Below are 23,832 nucleotides of genomic sequence, written 5' to 3' on the forward strand. Positions count from 1 at the left end.
TAGGACTCGACACAACCCTAAGATTTTAAACCGACAACTCAAGAGGAATAACACATTTAAGAAAATTGACACATTCAACATAATCACATGGTTAAAGAAGTCAACCGAGTATATTAACAAACCATCTCCATCATCTCATGCTAACATAAAGGTTTTAGAAATTCTTAGCTCAATAATTTCAACACAATAAGAATCAAATTAATAGAGACAAGACTCATTCAAACATAAACCATATCAAGAAACTCCATTCTCATGGACATTTAACCTCAAAGAAGAGTAGGGCACATGGGTGGACTCAACCCATGCTTTGAGTAGCCTTACATACCTTAGTGAAGACTTGAGGAAAACCTTGTGGTTGGGTCTTCAATGGAGAACTCGAATCTTGAAGCTCTTGGAACCATTCTTTGCTAAAGAAGGACTTGGAGAAGAAGAAGAGGAAGAGAGAGGATCTTTCTAGGGCTTTTCTAGAGAGAGAGAGGGGCTGAAAATATGTCCCCCAAAATGTTCAAGGATGATACATATATAATGTGGGACAATTCCCAAATTGCCCCTTCTCAAAAGTTCTGAAAAACAGGCTAAAACGCTCCTGGCGTGATAGTGGCGCGTCACGCCATTGCAGCGCCAGGCCGATTACGCCTAAAAACCTGCACATCGGTTAGTGGCGTACCGCGCCAAGGAACAAACTACTGAGGCACATTCTTGGCGCGATAGTGGCGTGTCGCGCCCTTACAGCGCCAAGGCCATATTTTCTGGGTTCTGGAAATTGGCTTGAAAATCCTGCACACCTCGTAGTGACGCGCCGCGCCAGGGGCCAAACTACTGAGGCGTGTTTCTGGCGCGATAGTGGCGCGTCGCGCCACTGTGGCGCCAAACCCAGTTTTCCAGCAATTGCAACCCAGGCTTGAAATCCCTGTCGTGCTAGTTCGTCTTAGGATCGTCATATATTTTGACTCCGAACTCCAAAAATTACATTTTTGGTAGCGTTGGAAAGAAGACTCGACGACCTTTAATTTAATAGGTCATGGGCCACCCAGATTGTCGTCTTTCAAAAGATAGGGTCGCTAGAAGTTGACCCCTTAAATTAACTCATCCAAAAACGTAGCCACGACGAACCTTTTGGACTTAGCCGGGTCCTAGGGGTCTTTTGTGACCCCACATCACCTCCAACACTCTTTAATTACTCAGGGACTCATCTTAACTCATGCATATACTTCACAGTACTCGAGTTCGACCCTACCCGTATACCAGAAGGGTCCGAATATTAGGAAAAATTTTGAGGGGTGTTACAATGATAGTCTAAGGAGAAATAAAGGTAGACTGCGAAAGAATTGGGGAAAAGTTGATCAATTAGACATGACATGACATATTTTTCATTCATCGAGAACATGATCTTAAATAAAAAAGTATGAAGATCATGTATTAGGATCGATAGTTAGTTAGTATTAGTCGAGCGATTTCTCTCTTTTCTATGGGAAAATATGGTTCTAGCTTAGAACATTATGCTCCCTTATTTATTTATCGGTATCATCATTATTATTTTAACCTTTAATTATATTACTATTATTGTTGTTATTACTTGAGTTACTTCTTATTGTCAGTACTTTTAGTTTTTACATTATTTTCTCGAAAGCTTTTATTCTTGTATTTTCTAACTTATTTTTTAAAAATACTTTTGCTCAATCGAAAATCTATCGAAAATAATCGCTTTACCTCATAAAGCTTTAACTACCCACTACACTTTGTCTTCAATGTAAGAGCAAAAACTTAACAAAAAGTATTGAATACAAATTCATAGGATGTGTTTAAAATCCCCAAAATTGGTGCACAAAATTTAGACAAAATTGATACGAGATATAAATATCCTCTCTATCAATTCAAGTGTCTTACTACTACTTCGTCTTTTAATAAAAATAATTATAATCATTTTCTAAGATAACAAAAGAATACAATTTAAGTGTCCTACTTTTTTTTCAAAAAAAACTATAATAATTTATTTTCTAAGGCAACAACAAAAATAACACACAGCTTAAATGGATACAAAAAATAATATACTCTCCGTATCAATTTATGTGTCTTACTTTTTTTTCTTTAAAATAATTATAATAATTCATTTTTCTAAGAAAGCCAAAAAATATAAGACTTAGCTTGCTTACGAAAAATAATATCTCATTTATATCAATTTAAATTTAAATGTGTTATTTTTTTTATTGACACTTAAATTGATATGAAACTGAATTACTGTTATAATAATTTATTTGAAAAAAATGTAAGACACTTAATTGATGTGGAGGGTATATTATTTTCGTATTATTATCCTAGAAAATGATCATAATTATTTTCTAAATAAAAAAATAAGACACTTAAATTAATATATGAAGGAGATATTTTTTCATAAGCAAAAGCTAAATCTTACCTTGTCTTTTGTTTTCCTTGATAAATGGATTATTATACTTATTTTCTAAAAAAAGTAATACCTTAAATTGATAAGACTTTGGCAAACTTTACTCTTACTCATTAATTTGTTATATTTATTTTTCTTCCACATCATTTAGGTTCTGGACTTTATAAAATTATCAAATTACACATCTTATATTCTTATATTTTTAATTATTCTTTACTATTTGTAAAAATTTCAAAAATCTCTCTTCTGATACATAGGAATGATGTTGATACATAAATCTTTTTCATGATACATCGCTAGTTGATACAAACCAAACAAAAAATATATCAGTAAAACATAAGTTTTACTGTTATTTTTGTTGTGTTCATGATATATTAAGTGTTATAAGCTGATTCATAAGTTTTATTGATGTTACAATGTTTGATTTGTATCAACTAGCGATGTATAATGAAAATGACTTATATATCAAATCGCAATATATCAGCGTCATTCGTATGTATCAGAAATCTTGAAAAAAGAAAAAATTTGAATAATTACCAAAAAAATTGAGATAAATTATAATTAAGTTTTTTCACTTTAAAATTTAAGTAAAATACCCTTTAAATTATGCATCCACCCATTTCGTTTAGTAAGGTCAGAGTACAACATATTAGTACAAATATATATGATGTGAGAAAGTCGCTGTTCCTTACCATATATAACAAGGAAAATAGTAGTGAAATTAAACTCCTTTAATAATTATAAGATGATACATTAATTAATTCCTAAGGAGGAAGCTTCAAATCCACAAGATTTTCCAATTCAACATTAATTGTATAGTACAATTGCATGGATCCCCCACAATTTTTGGCTACTTCTATGATAAGGATGCATGGACCCCAACAAACTAAATTCAGACAGCTTTCTCTAATGGGACATTACCTATTTTCAACCTCAAATTATTCTATCACATTGGCCAACTATATTTTGAATTGCATTAAAGTAACAATAACAGTAAACCAACCCCTTCAAAGTATATCTGTTCATATATGAAAAATTGCATTAAAGTAACAATAACAGTATACCAACCCCTTCAAAGTATATCTGTTCATATATGGAAAAAAGAGTGTTGTTTGGCCCCAAATAGTTTTTAAAAAAAACTTTAAAAAATTTATCATTAAACATCCCAAGTTTTCAAGTTCTAGAAAAAATTAGAACTTGGTCAAGTTCTAATATTTAAAAAGTTTTAAAAATTTAAGAACTACCCCAAACTATTATATTTTATAAAAACACATATCATTTATTAATTTCAACTAATATTTATCTACCGACTTACTCCATTAATGTGGTCAATCAACACCATTAAATAACATCTCTATCTACATCCTCTGTAAAAGAATAGTTTAAGTGACAAGATAGAGAAACAAAAGAACAATTTATTTTTAATGCGATTAATGTATCGTTCTTACACATTGTTATTTTGTTGTTGTTGATTTTTATTAATTATCTTATAAGATTATTTTTTTAACGGAACATTATAAAATGATAATACAAATTTATGGGTATTTTTAATAATTGTAAGACTTATGAGTATAAAATAATATTTTTGAAACAATCAAATATTCTTGCAAAAAATGTGTGGTCAACGCATGGTGAAACTTTACCAAAACTTCATCTAAAATTAACTTGCCAAGAATATTTGGGAATTTGGGGTCAAACGCCAGCAAAGAGTCTCACTCTACAACAAAAGAAATGTTTAGTGGTAGTAAATTTTTTGTTATATTATTGTTGTAAAAATATTTAATAGTAATTAAGTTAAAGTCATTATATTCTGAGTCGTTACTCATATGTGTTATTGCCTCTAAATATAATATAAAGGCAATTTTATCATTTCTGCTAAATTCTTTATATATTTGTTGTACTGTCTTCCTAATTAATTAATGCATGATGTTTGCTAATTAAGTTGCTACTTTCTCTCCAAGCTTATATTCTTTTATTTTATTCTTTGTAATTGGTCAATTCCATGCTTATATTTTTCAGTATTTTAGCTTTATTGAAGCACATACATTACTTAGCTTTGAGGAAGTGAACCTCATCGTAATCTTTTTTACTAATCTATTAGTATTCCAACAATTAGTTATTTTTAATTTTCTAAAAAGAAGTATATTTTAAAGAACATTGTCTTATAATAAGTCTAAAGTAGTTTTTGAAAAGATGATTGATTGATTGTTAATTTTTTATCAAACTGAGGTTAAGGTAACAACGAAATTAAATGAATGAAGTATATATATATAAAGATATGTCTGCTGACTACATTGATTAGATTTTCAGACAGAAAATTATCACATTTTAGTCCCTTTTTTCATGAGTTTTTCAAGGTTAATTAGATTTGGATATATATATGGGAACATACTTGATCTTGTATTAATTGTTGACAATCGAAGGAATGCATAGGTGGATTTCATCTTCATATATTTGATACCCTACAAAACAAAATGATTAGACAAGCATTTTAATTAGCCTGATTAAAGTTGCATAGTGTTATTTATTTGTTTCACCTAACTTCAGGTTGTGCATGCCGCATGGTTCAACCTCATCATATAACTTCCTCTTTTGCTTTTCTTCTTACAAATTCACGGTCCATCCAGACCATGCTCTTTTTTTTTGGTATTCCGCTCGATATTCAGTATTCATATTGAGGTTTAATTATATATGAATTGATGCTTTCAGTGAAAATAAAAATTCATTCTTATAGACTTAAAATTCGAAATCTCTAATTAAAAATCGATGGATCTCAATCATCCTGGTCACCTAACTCATGTTGGTAGACCATATCCTCTTTAATTAAAAGAAATGAACAAGGCGATCAATCGACAGTACCTTTCTCTGAAACATTCGTTGCACAGCTCATATAATAAAAGCCTAATACAAAAGAATGTCGAAAAGCAAGATGCTATTAAAAAATTAAAATCAGAATATAACTAAGAGAAAAATATGATAAAAAAAATATATCAACAAGGTTTGCGGTCCGAAATTAAAAGGATTCTTTTATTTTCAATCAAAAATAATATTTAGTCCTTAAATATTTAAAAAAAAATCTTGTTAGAAAACCTTTTTTTCTTAAATAAACATGCGAATTCGATTAGCATCAGAAACTATGTGAAAAACAATTTTTTTATTTTTAACAAAAAAGTATGATAGAGAATATAATAGCAGTACCTAATATGACGACGGTTGCAACAACCACCCCACGTTCCCTTTATCTTTAACTGCTTTGGTTACAATTTACTAATTAGGAGACCAAATTTTGCAGGTAAAGAATCTTCCACCGTCCAACTTTGTTGACTTGAATCTTGAGCAATTCGTGGTGAAATGATTGAGATTTCTTCACCTTTAATTAAAGATTTGGAATTTAAATTTTGAATAGAGAAAAAAATCCTATTATAAATGTGTTATCCTCAAAATGAGCCCTACAATATATAATTCAAATATAATTAAATTTTAATACACGTATTAAACATTAGACGGATAATGAAAAAGAAAGAGTCTAATCTTGGCAGCTGACCGGGTCGTTTCATCGTATTAACCATCACACTTGTCTTTTGTCTTGTTCTATCTTATTTGGCCGTCCAGCCTTGGCTTTTGCAATTTTCATTGTTTTGTTTTAACTTTGCTCTATACTAAAAATATAGTGTGTACTTTTTTTGTGATTATAAAATTATATGTTATAAAAAAATAAATTTAGTTAAGTTATTTTTTTATATATAAAACTACTTCCTTTAAAGATAAGAAACTAAGAATGGAAGTGTCACACAAACATAACATATGGAAATAGAAATACCCCTTCTTTTTCAATTAACTTATCTAAGTTTTTTCCCCACTTTTTTTCAAAAAAATATCTTTTTCTTTTAAAACAATTCTTAATATTAATTTTTCACATCACACTTACAATCGCAAAATTAAAAACGAAATTTTTTCTCTAATTTCTTCAATTCCTTGTCAAAGTTTTTTTTTTTAATTATTATTTTTAATTTTCAACATGGTGTTGTCGAGCTCGCATTGGAGCAACCATATGAGTTAAAATTAGAGAAAGAGTAGGAAAAGAGTGTGAAAGATAAGGGATACTTTGCACTTTAATCTGTTCAAATTTGATACTCTGTTGTAGAGGCTTTTTCTCTTTCTTCTGGCCTATAGTAATTGTCTTCTGCTAAACTTAAAAAGTGATTCTTGTCTCTCTTCTTCTTGCTCTTTGTCTTTTCTTGCTTCCTTAATTTCTTCTCCTATATATATAATTGCAATGTGTATATTTAGTTATTTTACCAAAAAATAAACAATATTAGAGACACCCACAAAGCTGGGAAACTGGAATCTTGTTTCAGCAGGTCAAGTTTGAGGAGTGCTCATTATAAAGTTGCTATCTTTTTATGTTATTTGGTTAATTTACTGATCAGAAAGATTTTGATTTTATTTGGGTAACTCTGAATATAATTCAGAATTTGAAAAAAAGAGTGATGCAATGAGGGATGAGTATTCCAAGAAAAGCAAGGTGAATACTTCTATCAAAACCCCTTTTCTCTTTTTCTTGGAAAATGCAATTTCTGACATTTTTGCCCTATGATTGCTGAAGCTGTCTTGGTCCAGAAAATTGGTTAGGAAATGGTTCAATTTAAAGGGAAAAACTGTAGAATTTCAATCTGATGAATCTGTCTATGGAGGTCAGCATCTAATTTCTTTTAACTTTGCTCTTATTTTTTTCTTGATTTATATTCCTTGTGTTTTACCCCTTTTTTTTGAGGGGTTGAAATGTTTGTTCTGAATTGGGTTTTTTTCTTCTGGATGACTAAAGCCAGGAGATTGTAGCTTACAGAATTTAGGTTAAGCTTCTTCTTTTGGTTTTGTTTGTCTTTCTCAGATGGTCACTTAACTAATAGCTCAGAAAGTCACTTTCTTTATTTAAGAAAATTGGAATTAAGAACAAAGACGGCGTGTAATGGGATTCAGAATCTAATATTTTGTCTTATTCTTGTATTAAACTTTGAGCAATGAATAATTCTCTCTGGCTGCAGCACATGTTATTAGTGAAGATTTTGTCTCATATTGAAATTGTATTTATTCACAATTGATGGCTCTCTCCCATAAAGATAAAGTCATAAAGATAAAGTAAAACACAATCACTCCTTATTTTGTGATTTGTAAAAATTGTTGGAGTTATGGTTTTGTACCAATTTCACTAACTCTTCAATTGGGAACTAATGTTGATCTTCCCTTCTGGCCTTTAGGAAGTTATGAGTGGAGAAGAAGCATATCAGAGTGGGAACATTGTGCTATCAAGAAGACCAAAACAGGTTAGTTGCATGGTTAATATTCCAAATCCTTATAATTCCCTATGTAGTATTTAAGAGACTCTTTTTATGTGACTTAAGTTAATTCTAGTCTCTCTGCCCTCTCAAATGAGCAGAAAAATCAACCAGGAGTATGGAGCATCTCCCACGGGGGAGTGTTAATCTTGATCACCCTAAGATTATAAATGTACAAGACTATAGGTTTGCCTTCTTGATAAATCCAGTAGATATTTCAGATTTTGTCTTTTTTTTCCATTATAGTCACAACTCACAACATGAATGTTTTTCGCTTTATTTCTTATTGCCTCAGACTCTTTGTCTCTACATGGAATGTGGGTGGAGAATCACCACTGAGCAATTTGAATCTAGATGAATGGCTTCATTCCTCACCCCCTGCAGATATTTATGTGCTTGGGTATGAGCTCTAAGAATTGATTCTCATCTATTCCTTTACAAAATTTGTCATATACCACAGTTGACTGAAGCATTATCTTGGGTTACATTTTACCATGGTTGATCGAAATGTTATTCGTTGTCACATTTCAGATTTCAGGAAATAGTTCCTTTAAATGCTGGTAATATTCTGGGAGCCAAAGACAATGGCCCTGCCAAAAAGTGGATCGCTTTGATCGGGGAGACATTAAACAACGGTCCTGGTACAAGTGCAGGTAATGGTTGCTACACTTCTTCTCCTGTTCCAGATCCAATTGCCGAGTGGAATGCTGACTTTGAGGGATCAAATAGATACAAGGCATCATCCTTCTCTCATCGTCGGTCAGTCCAGACACCTCAGTGCGGGAGCGTGGAAAATGATCCATCATTCTTGCAACTTCGTGTGGATGGACGATACAGTGTTTGTGATGGAGTAATTTTTGGACATAGGTCTAGTGATTTTGATCCTAATAGGGAGCAGAGGCCAAGTGACTATTCCTATCCTCACAGGCCAAGTGATTTTTCATCTTCTCGCAGACCAAGTGACTATACCTCTTTTCACAGGCCAAGTGATTATTCATCTGGTCATAGGCTTAGCGACTATTCCTGCGGACAAAGGCCAAGTGATGTCTCCAGATGGGGCTCGTCAGATGATGAATATGGACCTGGAGATTCACCTACTGTTTCGTTTTCACCTGTAACAAATGGAGGGTATGCTCCTGCGGAAGATGGTTATAGAATGCCCAGAAATTCAACCTATTGTGTAGCAGCAAGTAAACAAATGGTTGGCATTTTTCTCACCGTATGGGTGCGGAGTGATTTGAGGGAACAGGTTCGGAATATGAAAGTTTCATGTGTTGGAAGAGGGTTGATGGGGTACCTTAGAAATAAGGTAATAATTCTTAAGTGGAAAAGAGCTTCGTTGTTATGTTTTGTCTATAGCTTGAGAGATTTCCACATATTGACTTAGAAGCGAAAAACTTGGCATAATGTACCACTCCATATTTGGTTTTGCAGGGATCTATTTCAATCAGTATGCAGTTGCATCAAACAAGCTTTTGCTTTGTCTGCACTCACTTAACCTCTGGTCAGAAAGAGGGTGATGAGTTGCGCAGAAATTCTGATGTCATGGAGATCCTAAAGAAGACAAGATTTCCGCAAGTTAGTGGCGTGGATGAAGAGAAGTCACCAGAAACCATTCTCGAGCATGAGTACGATGGCTGTTTACTTTCTGTAATAACTCCTGTTGCTGTTTCATGAAGATAACTGAAAAATGAAAAAGATGGAAAGGATTGAGTTTAATATAGTTGCTTACATGTAAAACCATGATTAGGTTATGTATTTAAATTCGTTTCATCTGCCATTATCCAATGCATCCATTTTCTGATGATTATCCAATTTTCTTCAGCCGGGTTATTTGGCTTGGGGATCTGAACTATCGAATTGCACTCTCATATCGCTCTGCAAAAGCACTCGTTGAGATGCAAAGCTGGAGAGCATTGTTTGGAAATGACCAGGTCTCCCTGCAATCTTGTGTTTTTTCCTATTTCCATACCTGAATTTATTTCAGTTGAATAATGTCATAGGGCAATAATGAACTGATCTTGTTTTCTATTTCCTTGACAGCTGAGGATAGAACAGAGACGTGGTCGAGTTTTTGTGGGATGGAAAGAAGGAAAGATATATTTCCCACCAACATATAAATATTCTAGGAATTCAGATAGGTATTCTGTTGATGACATACAACCAAAGGAGAAGCGCCGAACGCCGGCATGGTAAGTGTTTTTCTTTGACTACCAAAAAGAACACATATTGTCAATCTAAATCTCTATGCATGTTATCAAAATATCTAGTGGAGGATTTATCTACAAGTCTAGAATTAATCTGTGCTATCTCCATCTGAAGGTGTGATCGTATTTTGTGGCATGGTGGGGGTCTTCAACAGTTGTCTTATGTCCGTGGGGAATCTAGATTTTCGGATCATAGACCAGTTTTCAGTGTGTTTTTGGCCGAAGTTGAGTCAGTACACAGTAGATCGAGGAAAATGAGTTGTTCAAGCTCAAGAATTGAGGTGGAGGAGCTCTTGCCCTACTCGCATGGTTATACCGAACTCTGCTTCTTCTGAAGTAGAAGTGAGGACATAAAGCCTCAGTGTCCGGTGTGCTCCCTTTTTTGGTCTAGGTACACTTTATCTTTTGACTTCTTTTTTTATGTGAATCTTATATTTGTATAACTATATGGATGCTTTATTTGAGAAATACAACTTTATCTCATCTTAATTTAACTAGGATATGAAGTGCCCAATGAAGAAAGAAAGCTCTGTACTTTTCTCTTTTCTATTCTTTTTCTCCCATTTTTTTTAATTGGTCTTACTCAAATTCTGGATAAAGTTGATATCGACATCTACCATTTCAAGGCATGATATTGTGGTTTGGTCTACGAGATTCTTAGTAAGATTGCTCTTCAATAGAAGATTCATCTGTTGTATTTGGCATATGATTTGAACCTTCTCGTGATACTACTATTTCTGAAGTCTCCTAATTAGCCTTGTGCCTCAATCTCCAAAGTGCTTGTAACCTTTAAATGTTTGTCTAAGCATAATAGTGAGTGGTACTTATCCCATCTCTCTTCCGCTCACCAGATTCAGGCAGGCGTTGCTTTGGAAAAACTCAATCACAAAGGGTGACTGGGAACCATCCATATCCCACTAATTGAAAAAGGTTATTCTTTCTCTTTGTCCCTTTCTTGGTTATGCTGCCGATGTTTCTTTAATTTCTTATTGTGAATCAGCTTTCTTTGATCAGGTGTAGATACTCAAATTTATTATGGTTAGCTTACCTTGAGATAGACTTGAACTGTACATTCTTTTCCTTGCAAGTTAACACTGCATTAGGAGCAAAATATAGTTGTTCCATACTATCATCTTTCCTCCATTGTGTTAGGTAATTATGATGTACTTCAGCATTATTTGGAAAAATTAGTTATCTGCTGGTTAATAACATGGGTGGATCAAAGGAACCCCTTCGTCAGAAAATTACACTCTGTATAAAAAAGGGCAGCCCGGTGCACTAAAGCTCCCGCTATGCGCAGGGTCCGGGGAAGGGCCAGACCACAAGGGTTTATTGTACGCAGCCTTACCTTACACTATGTATATAGGATCAAAATTTTGATATATGTATCTGTTTTAGATGTTGAATCCCCTTGATACAAACCAAAAGCTCAGCTCAGCAGTAAAGTGGGTTCAAATTCTCTGTGACTTTGCAGGCTCAGTCCCTGCTAGCCACAGTTTCAAATGTTTTTTGCCGCTCTTCACGTGTTTTTTTTATTTTTTTATTTTTTGAATCCCCTTGGCAAAAATCCTGCCTCCACCACTGAAAGTCAACTTTATTACAGAACCTTGGAGCTTGGTGGCTTTGGTTTTTGGTGAGATTATGGCCAGCCATGCAAGAGAGCACAGTGTGTCAACTCGATTGAAATTGGAGTTGTGGTTATGAGTCTGCTTTTGCTAAAGATCTTTGAAATCGGAGCTGTGGTTATGAGTCTGCTTTTGCTAAAGATCTTTGAAATTGGAGCTGTGGTTATGGGTCTACTTTTGCTAAAGATCCTTGAGAAGGTGAAGTTTACTACAGTCGACAGAACAAACTTTGGGACTATTTTCCCCTTACGCATTGGAAGTACTGCTAAGTGCTAATTTCTAATCCGGAAGCTGAAGCTAATGCCCCGCCACGATACTATTTAGGTGCTTCTTGTTTGGTCAATTTTTAACAGGATGAACTTGAGCTATGGTTAAAAAGGACTGCCAAGTGAGAAAATAATAGTTCTATTTCAAGTTTCTTTTTTTTATGTTTTAGGCAGAGGATTCAATAGCACAAAGAGAATGAGACATGGTGGAATGTTATCATGTATGAGCATCTGGTGTGTACTCTATTACAAACTTGAGAGGAACACATATATATTCAAAGGAATTGTGATCTCCTCAAATCTTTCATCAATTTGCATTACCTATCCTTACATGGTGTAACTTCATATTATCGAGGGCATGACTTTAGATAGGAAGGAGTGAAGGTCCGTATTAGGGTAGAATGCTAATAGGGGTAAAGTGTTGTCTTGCCTTGTGAAGGTTTAGGGCCCGTCATAGGACTAGTCGTGCCACTATAGTTGTGTTGTTAATGCTTTTTCGATTATCACATTATTTTGTTGTTATTGTTTTTTCTTATAGACTTTACATTGTTTTTCATTTTAGCCGCTATATTTTATCTATTGTTTTTCTTCTTTTACTTGGGTTGGATTCACTTGAGCTGGGGTGTCTCCCTGAAACAACCTTTCTACCTCCACGAGATAGTGGTAAGGTATGCGTACAATCTATCATCCCTAGACTTCACTTTGTGGGATTCATGTTGTTGGAGAGCTCAAATATATTGAAAATTGGTCATTTTTCAATAAATTTGAGTTTCAAAACTGAGCAAGGAAAAATCTGACTGAAAAATCTAACAGGAGTGAAGATTCCTATTTGATCTCTTTTACATTCGCAAGGTAATTATAAAAAAATTGAGAAAATTGAAAAAACGAAGAAAACAAAGAACTACTAAACTGAAAAAGTAGACTTTATGTTGGTTTGATTTGGTTTATGAATTTAATAAATTGACATAATTGATTTAGTTGTTTTTTTAATGTAAAATCAAATCAATCTGGCTTATGTACACCCCTATGATCTACAGGTAAGGAAGTTGATCAGAAGCTTACTGAAAGAATGGAAAACCAAAGGCATTGTATTGGAAGATGGAGATCTCGACAATCTCACATATGATGAACTTCAAGGAAATCTTATGGCCTTTGAGTAAAATCATACCAAAAAAAAAAAAAATACACCAAAGAAGAAAATTGTAGCTTTTAAGGCTATAACACACGAAAGTGATGAAGAGGATGATGAGCAGAAAAATAAGGTCATTGCCATGATAAACATAGGAGTCAAACACACCTTGAGGCAACGAAGACAGAAATCACATCAAAGCTTTAGAAACAACGATACATAAAAAATGATGATCGTTATTATCATTGTGGAGAATCAAATCGTATCAAGTCTGACTGTCTTGAGCTAAAAAAGGAAGAATTATCGAAAATATAATCACTCAAAAAATTTGAAGTATGGAGTGATGAAGAACAAGGAAAAACTTCAAATATATGTTTCGTGGAAATAGGTGAATCAAGTGAGGTAAGATCTTTAAACTATTTTTTAACTGTTTAGATCTCCAAGACCCTTTTGATTTATTCATCGATGATCTTCAAATATTAATTGATGACTATAACAAATTGACCAAAGAAAAGGACTGCCAAATTCCTCTCGAGGCAAGTCAAATCGAAGTGATTTATTGGAAGAAGAACTGAGTGATATTAGAATGCAATTTAACAGCATCAAAAAAAATAATTAGCCCTCTCACACTGATTCTTATAAGAAAAACTCTCTTCATATCAATTTTTTCAAATGAATTTTACTCCACTAATCAATCCTTTAATTAGTATAAGTCCATGTGTTTCACTTATGGTGGTTTGACATCACCAAGAAAATGGATTTGAAAATCCAAAAAAATCAAGCCTGAGTGAAAGAAGTACTAACCACCAAGCTTGAATATCTAAAAGAAACTAATATTCTTGTCTTGCAGTCACACACCAAACGTTTTTACAAGAAAGATATGTAGGTGATTGATAGTGGATATTCCAAACACATGACATGAAAAAGCAAAATATTTCAAAGTTGATAACGATATAAATGGAGGATATGTAAGATTTGGTGACAATGCCAAATAAAAAGTCATATGAGTTAAATTAAATCAATCACCATTAATTCTTCATGTAAATTAATCGAATATATCTAGTAGATGGACTAAAACATAATCTTCTGAGCATTAGTCAATTATGAGATGCAAAATTGTTTAATTCACTATCAGCAACCTGGCAAAGAACATCACAATTATTGGTGGTCGAGTTGAGAATATTCATATAGTGAATAATGTTAATTTACCTACTCTATCTTATCTTTCTGCTATATCTAGTGTTTTACGGTTATGACACAGAAAACTGGGTCATGTCAGCATGCATTCTCTTGAAAAACTATCTAAACTTGATCTATTTTTATGTCTTCCAAAATTGAAGTTTTCAAAAGAATATATTTGTGATGCATGTCAGTTTGGTAAACAAACTCCTCCTTTTAGAGTCAGACATTATTAGCACTTCTAAACTTCTTCAATTGCTTCGTATGGACCTTTTGTCCAAATCATTGTTTATTGCTTGGTGGAATACACTACTCCTAAATAATATTGGCAACAAACTGAGTTCGATTGATTACATGAAAAATTCATCCTTGCTGGATGCATTGATGATCTATGAAAGAACTTTGACAAAGGTAAAGTACGTTGAGGAGATTATTTTTTTAGTTGAGAAATTATGGAATGCACAAACACTTTACACCGGAATAATAACAACTAATTAACTTTAAATGTAATTCTTTTAAAGGCATAAAGTTTTTGGAAGAATTTTGAATGGTTAAGGCATTATCATCACAAAGTGTTTCCTCTTGTGGAAATCAGCTTATTGATTACTAAACTGATGCAAGTTCAGAAAGTACTCATTGCATGAAAGGATTTTTATTTGATATCAAAAGCTTATAATGTTTCAAGAGAGTATGCAAATCTAAAAAATAATATATAAATATAGCTTTTAACTTGGTCTCAAATGACATTTATACCTTTTAACTTTGAGTGTGCATAAGCAAGCACTTAAATTTATATAAAGGTAAACAAGTAAACATGTACGTCCTATGTGACATAATACATATAGAACGCCATGTAGAATATCATGCAGGACGCAAATTGCCACGTAGGACGTATGTGTCTACTTGTTCAACTCTATACAAGTTTAAGTGTATGCTTGTGCATACCCAAAGTTGAAGAGTATAACTGCTACGTTAAGCCAAGTTAAAAGACTCGTTTATATATTATGCCTTATGTTTTAGGATCCTTTTGATCATATATAATGTACATGCAATTAAAGACATTTATGTCTTATTTTATTTTAGTTAACGCTAGTAGCAGAGGCGGATCTAGAATTTTAAATCTCTGGGTGTCACGCTACTTTGAATAGTAACATATACCAAAAACCCCAGCGTAGGATAAGATAATACTTAATATTTATTAGCAAATGTGCATATAAAATTTAGACTTGTTCTGTTGGTTTAGTTAAGATTTTACTTATAAGAGGTCTAGGGTTCTATTCTACTTATTCACAATTTTTTTTACAATAAATTTGTTAACGATGTCTTGCATGGTAAAAAAAGTTTTAAGGAAATACACCCCAAGAGTAAACCTGGACTTTAATCACTGGCACCATAAAACTCATTATTTCTAAGGGTACCACATTTAATATTTATACTTTCCTTATAAATATCTATACAAATATACATGTATATATAAATTTTCAACCGAGACCACGGAGTGGCGTGGCACCCCCTCAGATGAACATAGATCCGCCCCTAGCTAATATTATAAATAGAATAAGATTATTTGCATAGACACAATTTTTAGTTGAACACTCTTGTTAAGTTTTATCGGTTGTATTTCTTTCTCTACATTAAATATCTCTTGAATATTTTTTGATAAAATTATTCATGTATGCATTCGAGTCACATCTTTCTTGAATTTAATCTTGTAGTTGTTTGTTCAAGTTAGAGGATTACAATTTGTGGGTTTCTAATTTACTTGAATTGTATAATTGTTCTTTCTTTGTTCTATATCTTCTTTCGATTTCTTTCTTAGCTATCTCTTGAGTATCTCCATCTTTTATTTCGTTTTTACGTCATAAATGGAAAAAAATCTAATGTGTATGAAATTAAATGTAACACATATACTAATTTTGAGATGCACAGTAATCTTGTGAAAATGAGAATATTGATATGCACTACAAAAAGAGATTTTATTTACGGGTAGGCAAAGAGGCAAGCAAACAAGGTTTAAAAATAAAGTACCTAAATCATTATTTGCAGAGATCTATGAGCGTTCGGAAAGCTTTCAGTTGGTTGAAGAATTACTTTGCTAATTATTTTGATTTATGATGGGAAGACAGTAATGAACGATTTTCAACTAGCATCAGTTTCTCTAATTAGATGATTAGCGCCAATCAAGTTGCCTGGCATTTTACCTCGGTCTGGTTCAGTAAAATTATGGTCTGTCTCATCATCTTTTATTTTTAATATAGCGTGTTTGGTAGGAAGGAAAAACATTTCCATGAAAAATAATTTTCTAAAAAATATTTTCTAACAAAATAAGTGGATTTGTTACTTATTTTTCAGTGTTTGGTAAGTAAGCAAGAAAATATCATTTCAAGAACAATTAGAGATTGTTTCTCCTTTTGAAAGTTGGACCTAGCAAGTGACTCATCAGCATCCTTGTGTTGTGGAACAAATCCAGGTGGACAAGTGAGGAAATGAATCGACTCTCCAGGTGAGAAAGCCTCCATCTTGTTCATAAGTTGAGCTATTTGAAGATCTTTATCATCAACGGACTTCTTCAAAGCCTCTATGGTTTGTTCCATCATTGCAAACTTCTTGTCTAGGTCAGTTGAATCAGCCATCAAGGCGTTAACCTTCATTTGAGATGGAGAATCCGTCGAACCCTCAGATTCACTAAAGCTGAATTCAGTATGAGAGAGTTCATCAAACAACATGGATGTAAGGTTAACCCAGGAGTCGTAGTTTCAATCGTCATCAGAGATTTACTCTTTCTTGCTAGATCCAAGAAAGTAAAGTATTCAGATCCATCCAAATCACTAGTTTTGAACCTGCGTCGAGTGATGGGGTTAACATGACTATGGTCAACAAATGTGGTAGTAGTAGAGTCCTTGCATGAAGCATCATTGATTTTTTCAAAGTTCATTGTTCGTAGTTCTTAGATGTGTAGGAGGAAGAGATGAAGAGCAGATTTGGTCCCACTGAGCGTGCCAAATTTGTTTGCAACAAATTTCCGTAGTGCTGAAAATTAATTGCAATCAACATAAATAAAAGAAAAAGTAATTTTATTGATGAATCTTTGTGAGTACAATTCCATTGTTCTCTTGATTCTTCTCTTCTAATATATTTCCGTAATTCGAGGGCCGACCACTCCTTCAAAGAACTATGTAGTTGGTGTTGTAGCTTTTTTTCAATGCTTGCAGAATGTCCCCAGAAAATTATGCAACCCTCCTATTTATAGTGGTAGGAGGGAGGCAGTCCAAATGTGGATGAACTCTTTTGCCTTCTTCTGATTTGTTCCTATAAGTCTTCAAGTTTATCACAAATACTATATGATAAGGTTGCTTTTTGATTGATTGTTGAACTTTGAACAAGATCGCCCCATCATTTGAACACGTGGCATCCTCTTGTTGGTCTTTAACTTGACTGGGATGCCAAGTCATCTTGACACGTGGTATGAGCTTGGGCCTCAAGATGAAATGGACCTTGGACTTGAATTTAATAAAAAAGGACTTATGCATTTGTGAATCCCAAATTAATTATTCAACCCAAAGAACATGAATTTAATTCAAATTTTGTATGAATTAAAATCAATAAAATTTACGTGTCTACACGTACATTAACGTTTTGTGCAATTTTCTCACCATGCGAGACCCATTCATACTGTTTTTTGACTTTGACACACAGAACATGGTTGTTTGGAGACCATTAGCACACATAATGAAAGGATATATAATTGTTTTTAGGAAAAAATACCCTTTTACACATATTCTAATACCATATTTACTTGTATTCCCTATTATACCAAAAAATATCCAAATTCCCTCTTTTTCCTTTAACTCTCTCTCCCTCACTGATACATCACTATTCCTCCCTAAATCCTCGCCTAAATTCGCTCCTCTTCATCAGTTTTTGAGATTTTGAATTTCTGAGTATATCTGTTACTCAATTTCAAGGTTCTAACTAAGGTATATTTAAGTTTTTCCTTATCTGAAATCTCACTTCATCGTCATTCAATCTGATTTCTTCTAAAATTTGTATCGTTTGATTTCTTCTGTAAATCTTTGAAAAATCTTCTAAAATTGGTATCCTTTGCATTCCTCTGTAAATCTTTCTATTTTTTAACTCATATCTTCAATGATACATATGAAATCCGTTCATGGTCTCACACAGTTGAATAAAAACCAAAGAATTCTTATTTCATCTGGTTCTGATTCATCTTGGGAAGGTTACGACGAGGTTACATCCAAACATCGTAACGATCCAGTAGTGATGGATAAGCTACGTGAGAAATTAAAGTCGAAAGCTCTAGTTAAACATGCACCCAAAGAACTAGACAACAAGATTGAAGGGGTTGCAACACGCCTTAATCTCCCAAAGGTAGTACAATTAATTTTTTTAATGCCATTTTTATGAAGGTTTTTTGATTCTGATACATATTGTTTATGTATTATATTCTCATGTATCAAGCGTTAACGCTTCTGATACATAGTTTTTTTAAAAAAATATCATTTTTTCTGGAGATTTACTACTTCTGATACATCGTGTTTAAGTGTCAGTTTCTATTGTATCAAGTTTTAATGATTCTTATACATCTACATTTATGTATCAGATTATAATTTATGAAGCCTTACTACTTCTGATACATCTTCTGTATATATCAGATTCTCATGTATCAAATATTTTAATGCGTCTGATACATCATATTTATGTATAAAGTTCAAGTTGTATTTAACCATTTTTCATGTCAATGCAGGGAATGAAGTACGTCATCAAGAAGATTATAACCATTTTTTTATAATAGTAAACATTTTAGATGTATCTGTTGTTTTAATGTATCTGATACATTAATTGTAATGTATCAGAATCAGTAAGCAACTGAAATGTAATAATCTTTCCATATATCAATTGAAAAGATTTGTATGTTTTTCTCATCTGTCAAACTCGAATATAAAATCAAAGTTTATGTATCATATTCTAATGTATCAAACTTGACTGCCCGGGGCATCTTGCTTATGTATCACAATAACATTTACCATTTTTTAATGAATCTGATACATATACTTTTGTATCACATATATGTAATAATTAAACTTCACATATATATATCAGTACTTATGTATCAACTACATAACTAATGTATCTATACTGATGTATCAATATATAATTAGAACATGTTATATCTAACTGATTAATCAACAACCTGCAGAAAATAAACTTCACATATATGTATCAGAACTTATGTATCAACTGTAGAACTGATGTATCATAACTGATGTATCAGTATTTAATTAGCATATGTTATACCTAACTGATGAATCAACAACCTGTAGGAAATAAATTTCACATATATGTATCAGAACGTATGTATCAACTAAAGAACTGATGTATCAGAACTGATGTATCAGTATTTAATTAGCATAGGTTATACCTAACTGATGTATCAAAAAACTGCAGGAAATAAACTTCACACATATGTATCATAACTGATGTATCAACTACAGATCTGATGTATCAGAATTGATGTATCAGTATTTAATTAGCACAGTTTATACATAACTAATGTATCAAAAATCCGCAGGAAATAAAATTCACATATATATATCAGAACTTATGTATCAACTATAGAATTGATGTATCAGAACTTATGTATCAGTATTTAATTAGCACAGGTTATATGTAACACCCCTAAAAAATTCTTCCCTAGGATTCGGACCCTTCTTGTATCGTGCCGGGTCGAACCCAATTATTTAGAAGTGTGTGCTTGAGTTGAGATGAGTCCCCTAGTAATCGAGGAGTGTTGGAGGTGATGTGGGGTCACGGAGGACCCCTAGGATCGAGCTAAGACCAAAAAGGTTCGTCGTGGCTAAGTTTGAGGAGGAGTTTGCATGAGGAGTTGACTTCTAACGACCCTATCTTTTGATATATGACGAGCTAGGTGGCCCACGACCTATTAAATTAATGATCGTCGAGTCTTCTTTCCAACGCCACCAAGAATGTGCATTTTGTAGTTTGGAGTCAAAAGATATGACGATCCTAAAATGAACTAGCCCAGTAGAGATTTTCAGGCCTGGGTTGAAATTGCTGGAAAACTGGGATTGGCGCGACGCGCCACTATCGCGCCAGAAACATGCCTCAGTAGTTTGGGCTCTGGCGCGGCGCACTACTAAAAGGTGTGCAGGGTTTTTAAAGCCAATTTCCAGAACCCAGAAAATATTGGCCTTGGGGCTGTAAGGGCGTGACGCGCCACTATCGTGCCAGAAACATGCCTCAGTAGTTTGGTCCTTGGCGCGGCGCGCCACTGCGAGGTGTGCAGGTTTTAGGCGTAATCAGCCTGGCGCTGCAATGGCGTGATGCGTCACTATCGCGCCAGGTGCATTTTTACCTATTTTTCAGAACTTTTGAGAAGGGGCAATTTGGGAACTTACCAAAATTATATATGTATCACCCTAGACTATTTTTGGACCATTTCTTCAGCCTCCACTCTCTCTCTAAAAGCCCTAGAAACCTCTCTCTCTCTCTTCTTCTTCCTCTCCAAAATCCTCCTCCAACAAGAAGAGTTCCAAGAGCTTCAAGGTTTGAGTTCTCCATTAAAGACCCAACCACAAGGTTTTCTTCAAGTCTTCACTAAGGTATGTAAGGCTATCCAAAATATGGGTTGAGTCCACCCATGTGCCCTACTCTTGCTTTGAGGTTAGATGTTCATGAAAAATGGAGTTTTCTTGGTATGGTTATGTTTGTATGAGCTTTGTCCTCTATTTATTTGACTCTATATGTGTTGATGTTGTTGAGCTAAAAAGTTCTTAAAATGGGCCTTTATATGAGTATGAGTTGATAAAGATGAGTTGTTAAATATGTTTTATTGACCTTTTAATTATTTAGATTGTGATAAAGGATGTCATTTTCCTAAAAATGTTGTCGATTTTAAAAATATCGATTTAAAGTCTTGAAGTTGTGATGAGTCACAAAGATTTCTCAAATGGATGGAGGTAATGATTGATTATATCTATATGTTGCTATAAATGTGCATTTAAATTTCTTTTGAAGAGATGATTGAGATTGATCGGATAGTACGATTGGAAGAGATTTGATTGTGATAGAGTTTATGAGTTGACAAGGTTGTAATGAGACTTGTCGATATGAGTTGATTGAGTTGATTGGATGGAGTTTTATGAGCATTGAGTCTTGGGAGGAGTATCGAGCACCGAATTGGGCAAGAGTATAGCCCATACTCAAACCCAATACATGTGTTGCCAAACGTAGGGGGGATTGAACCGTTAAAGTCGGATGCTTCCCCAAGAGATTTGTCCTGACATTATAGGACTTGGTTGGATTGGATCCATGATTGGTTGATTCGTTCATACTCTGGCAAAGTATGAACGGACGCGGCAATAACGTCGGTTTGTTGTACTTTCACTGGCTCATAAGTGATGGTTGTTGGTTAAGAGAAACTCCCAAATAGGTCTTGATAGTACTCTGAGTTAGACTGAGTTGAATGATATGTGATTGGTCCCGTCTAAATCATATTCTTGTTTAGACTTAGGACATTTGAGTGAGTTGTCATGTATATATATATATATATGAGCTGAGTTTCCGAGTTGACTGATTCTTCCTTGATGTTCGTTGTATTCAGCCATTTTACATACTCGTACATTTCATATACTAACGCCATTTTGCCTGGATCATTTCATGATGCAGAGATATGTAATAGAGATCATCAAACGGTGCTCCGTTGAAGATCCACATACACTTCCCGCTAGTTGGTGAGTCTTCCTAGTTCCCGGAGGATGTCGAGCCTTCTTGTATAGTTTTGTTGTCATTTCCCTCATTTTGATTATTGGTAGCCATGGACTTGTCATTGGCACCTTTTAGACTTTGATAGAGGCTTCATAGACTGGAGTGTGGGGAGGTTGAACAGTTATTTTGAGGAGTCTTATTATATTTGTTTGTTGAGTTGATGAATGTTTGGCCTTCGACCCCCATATTGTGAATAGTATTTTATTAATTGAGTTTCCGCTAAGAGAATGTGATTGAATGAATGTGTGAACGGAATAGGTGGTTCGCTCGGAGGTCAGAAATGGCCTTCAGGTGCCGGCCACGCCTAGGGTACCCTCCCGGGGCATAACAAACATGGTATCAGAGCCTAGAGTTCAAGTGTCCTAGGGAGTCTATAAAGCCATGTCTAGTAGAGTCTTGCTTATGGGTGTGTTATGCACCACACTTATAAGCAGGAGGCTATAAGACATTAGGAATTGTTTCACTTCTTTCATACTCTGACTTTGTGCGATAGAGTTAAACTCTATGAAACTTCCCTTCTAATTCGTGCGTTTATACATTACAGATAATGCCTCCAAAATGTACTGCCAACCAGAGAAATGCCAAAAATGCAGAGATGCCTCAGTCTGAGGTACGCCCGGCAAGGGCTAGAGGCCGACCTGCGAGGTATGCGGAGGCGCCCCAAGTGCCTGCTACTCCGTCTGCAACCACATCAGAGGAATAATTTCGAGGGGTAATTGCAATGCTCACGCAACTAATGGCTGCCCGAAATGGTAACCAGAGTTCGCCGACTCTTAGCTCTAATTCCCAAGAGTCGTCTGTTGCCACTAGAATTAGAGACTTCCTGAGGATGAATCCACCAGCATTCACGGGTTCTAAGGTTGATGAAGACCCCCAAAACTTTATTGATGAGATGTGGAAAATTCTGAAAGCTATGCATATTATGGAAATTGAGGGGGTTGAGTTGATGTCTTATCAACTCAAGGATGTGGCAAACATCTGGTATAACCAATGGGAGCAAGGTAGGGGTGAGGATGATGAACCTTCTAGGTGGGATGAATTTGAGGGAGCCTTTCTTGACCACTTCTTTCCCTGAGAATTGAGGGAAGCGAAGGTGGATGAGTTTGTAAATCTGAAACAAGAAGGTATGACAATTAATGAGTATGGCCTGAAGTTCATCCAGCTGTCCAGGTATGCTCCAGAAATGATCCCAGATATGAAGTCAAAGATAAGGAAGTTCGTCTCCGGATTAGGGAGGCATGTGAAGAAGGAGTGCAAAGAAGCATTGTTGATCTCGGATATGGATATTTCTAGATTAATGGTGTATGCTCAACAGGTAGAGGATGAGAAAAGAAGAGACAGAGAAGAGCACCTGAGAAAGAAGGTAAGATCAGCGGGCCATGAGAGTGAACAGAGGCAAAACAAGGGCAACAGGTCCTTCTTCCAAAAGAGGCCTTCCAACTATGCCTCATCTACCGCTAGTGCACCTATGCCGCAGAACAGGTACGATCGGCAGGGTCAGAGTCGCCAGAACTTCAGACCCCAGGGTTCTCAATCACAAGCTAGCATGGGTCAAGGTTCGCAAGAGAAGTCACCATGCGGCAAGTGTGGTATGCTCCACTTGGGCGAATGAAGAGCGGGAAGGGTTGGTTGTTATAAATGCGGTCAAATAGACCATTTTCAGAAGGAATGTCTAGCATGGGGGAATAGAGCCCAGTTCTCTACCACCGCACCGCCAGCTAGGGGTAATCAAAGGGGCACTACTTCAGGTATGAGTGGAGGTACAAACCGCTTATATGCCATGGGTAGTCGCCAAGATCAGAAGAACTCTCCAAACATCGTGACGGGTATGATTCGAGTCTCTTCTCTTGACTGTTATATTTTGATAGATCCGGGTGCCACCC

At 34.6% G+C, this 23,832-nt stretch overlaps 1 protein-coding gene across 2 annotated transcripts; it reads left to right on the forward strand.

Moving 5' to 3' along the window:
- The first annotated feature begins 6,408 nt into the window (after window positions 1–6,408).
- Window positions 6,409–13,824, forward strand: LOC129899320 (type IV inositol polyphosphate 5-phosphatase 7-like). Of its 2 annotated transcripts, none has more exons than XM_055974248.1 (12): window positions 6,409–6,926; window positions 7,008–7,095; window positions 7,660–7,725; window positions 7,839–7,923; window positions 8,033–8,137; window positions 8,269–9,046; window positions 9,172–9,365; window positions 9,563–9,671; window positions 9,781–9,929; window positions 10,060–10,335; window positions 10,796–10,874; window positions 12,873–13,824. In XM_055974248.1, the coding sequence occupies exons 1-10, from the start codon at window positions 6,897–6,899 to the stop codon at window positions 10,277–10,279; spliced, it is 1,824 nt and encodes a 607-aa protein (XP_055830223.1). In that variant the 5' UTR covers window positions 6,409–6,896; the 3' UTR covers window positions 10,280–10,335; window positions 10,796–10,874; window positions 12,873–13,824. The 2 variants fall into 2 exon arrangements, with proteins under 2 accessions (XP_055830223.1, XP_055830222.1); XM_055974247.1 differs by lacking the exon at window positions 12,873–13,824 and adding an exon at window positions 11,548–12,379.
- Window positions 13,825–23,832: the final 10,008 nt, after the last annotated feature.

The sequence above is a fragment of the Solanum dulcamara genome, chromosome 8 (genome assembly GCF_947179165.1).
Source record: "Solanum dulcamara chromosome 8, daSolDulc1.2, whole genome shotgun sequence".
NCBI classification, from domain to species: domain Eukaryota; kingdom Viridiplantae; phylum Streptophyta; class Magnoliopsida; order Solanales; family Solanaceae; genus Solanum; species Solanum dulcamara.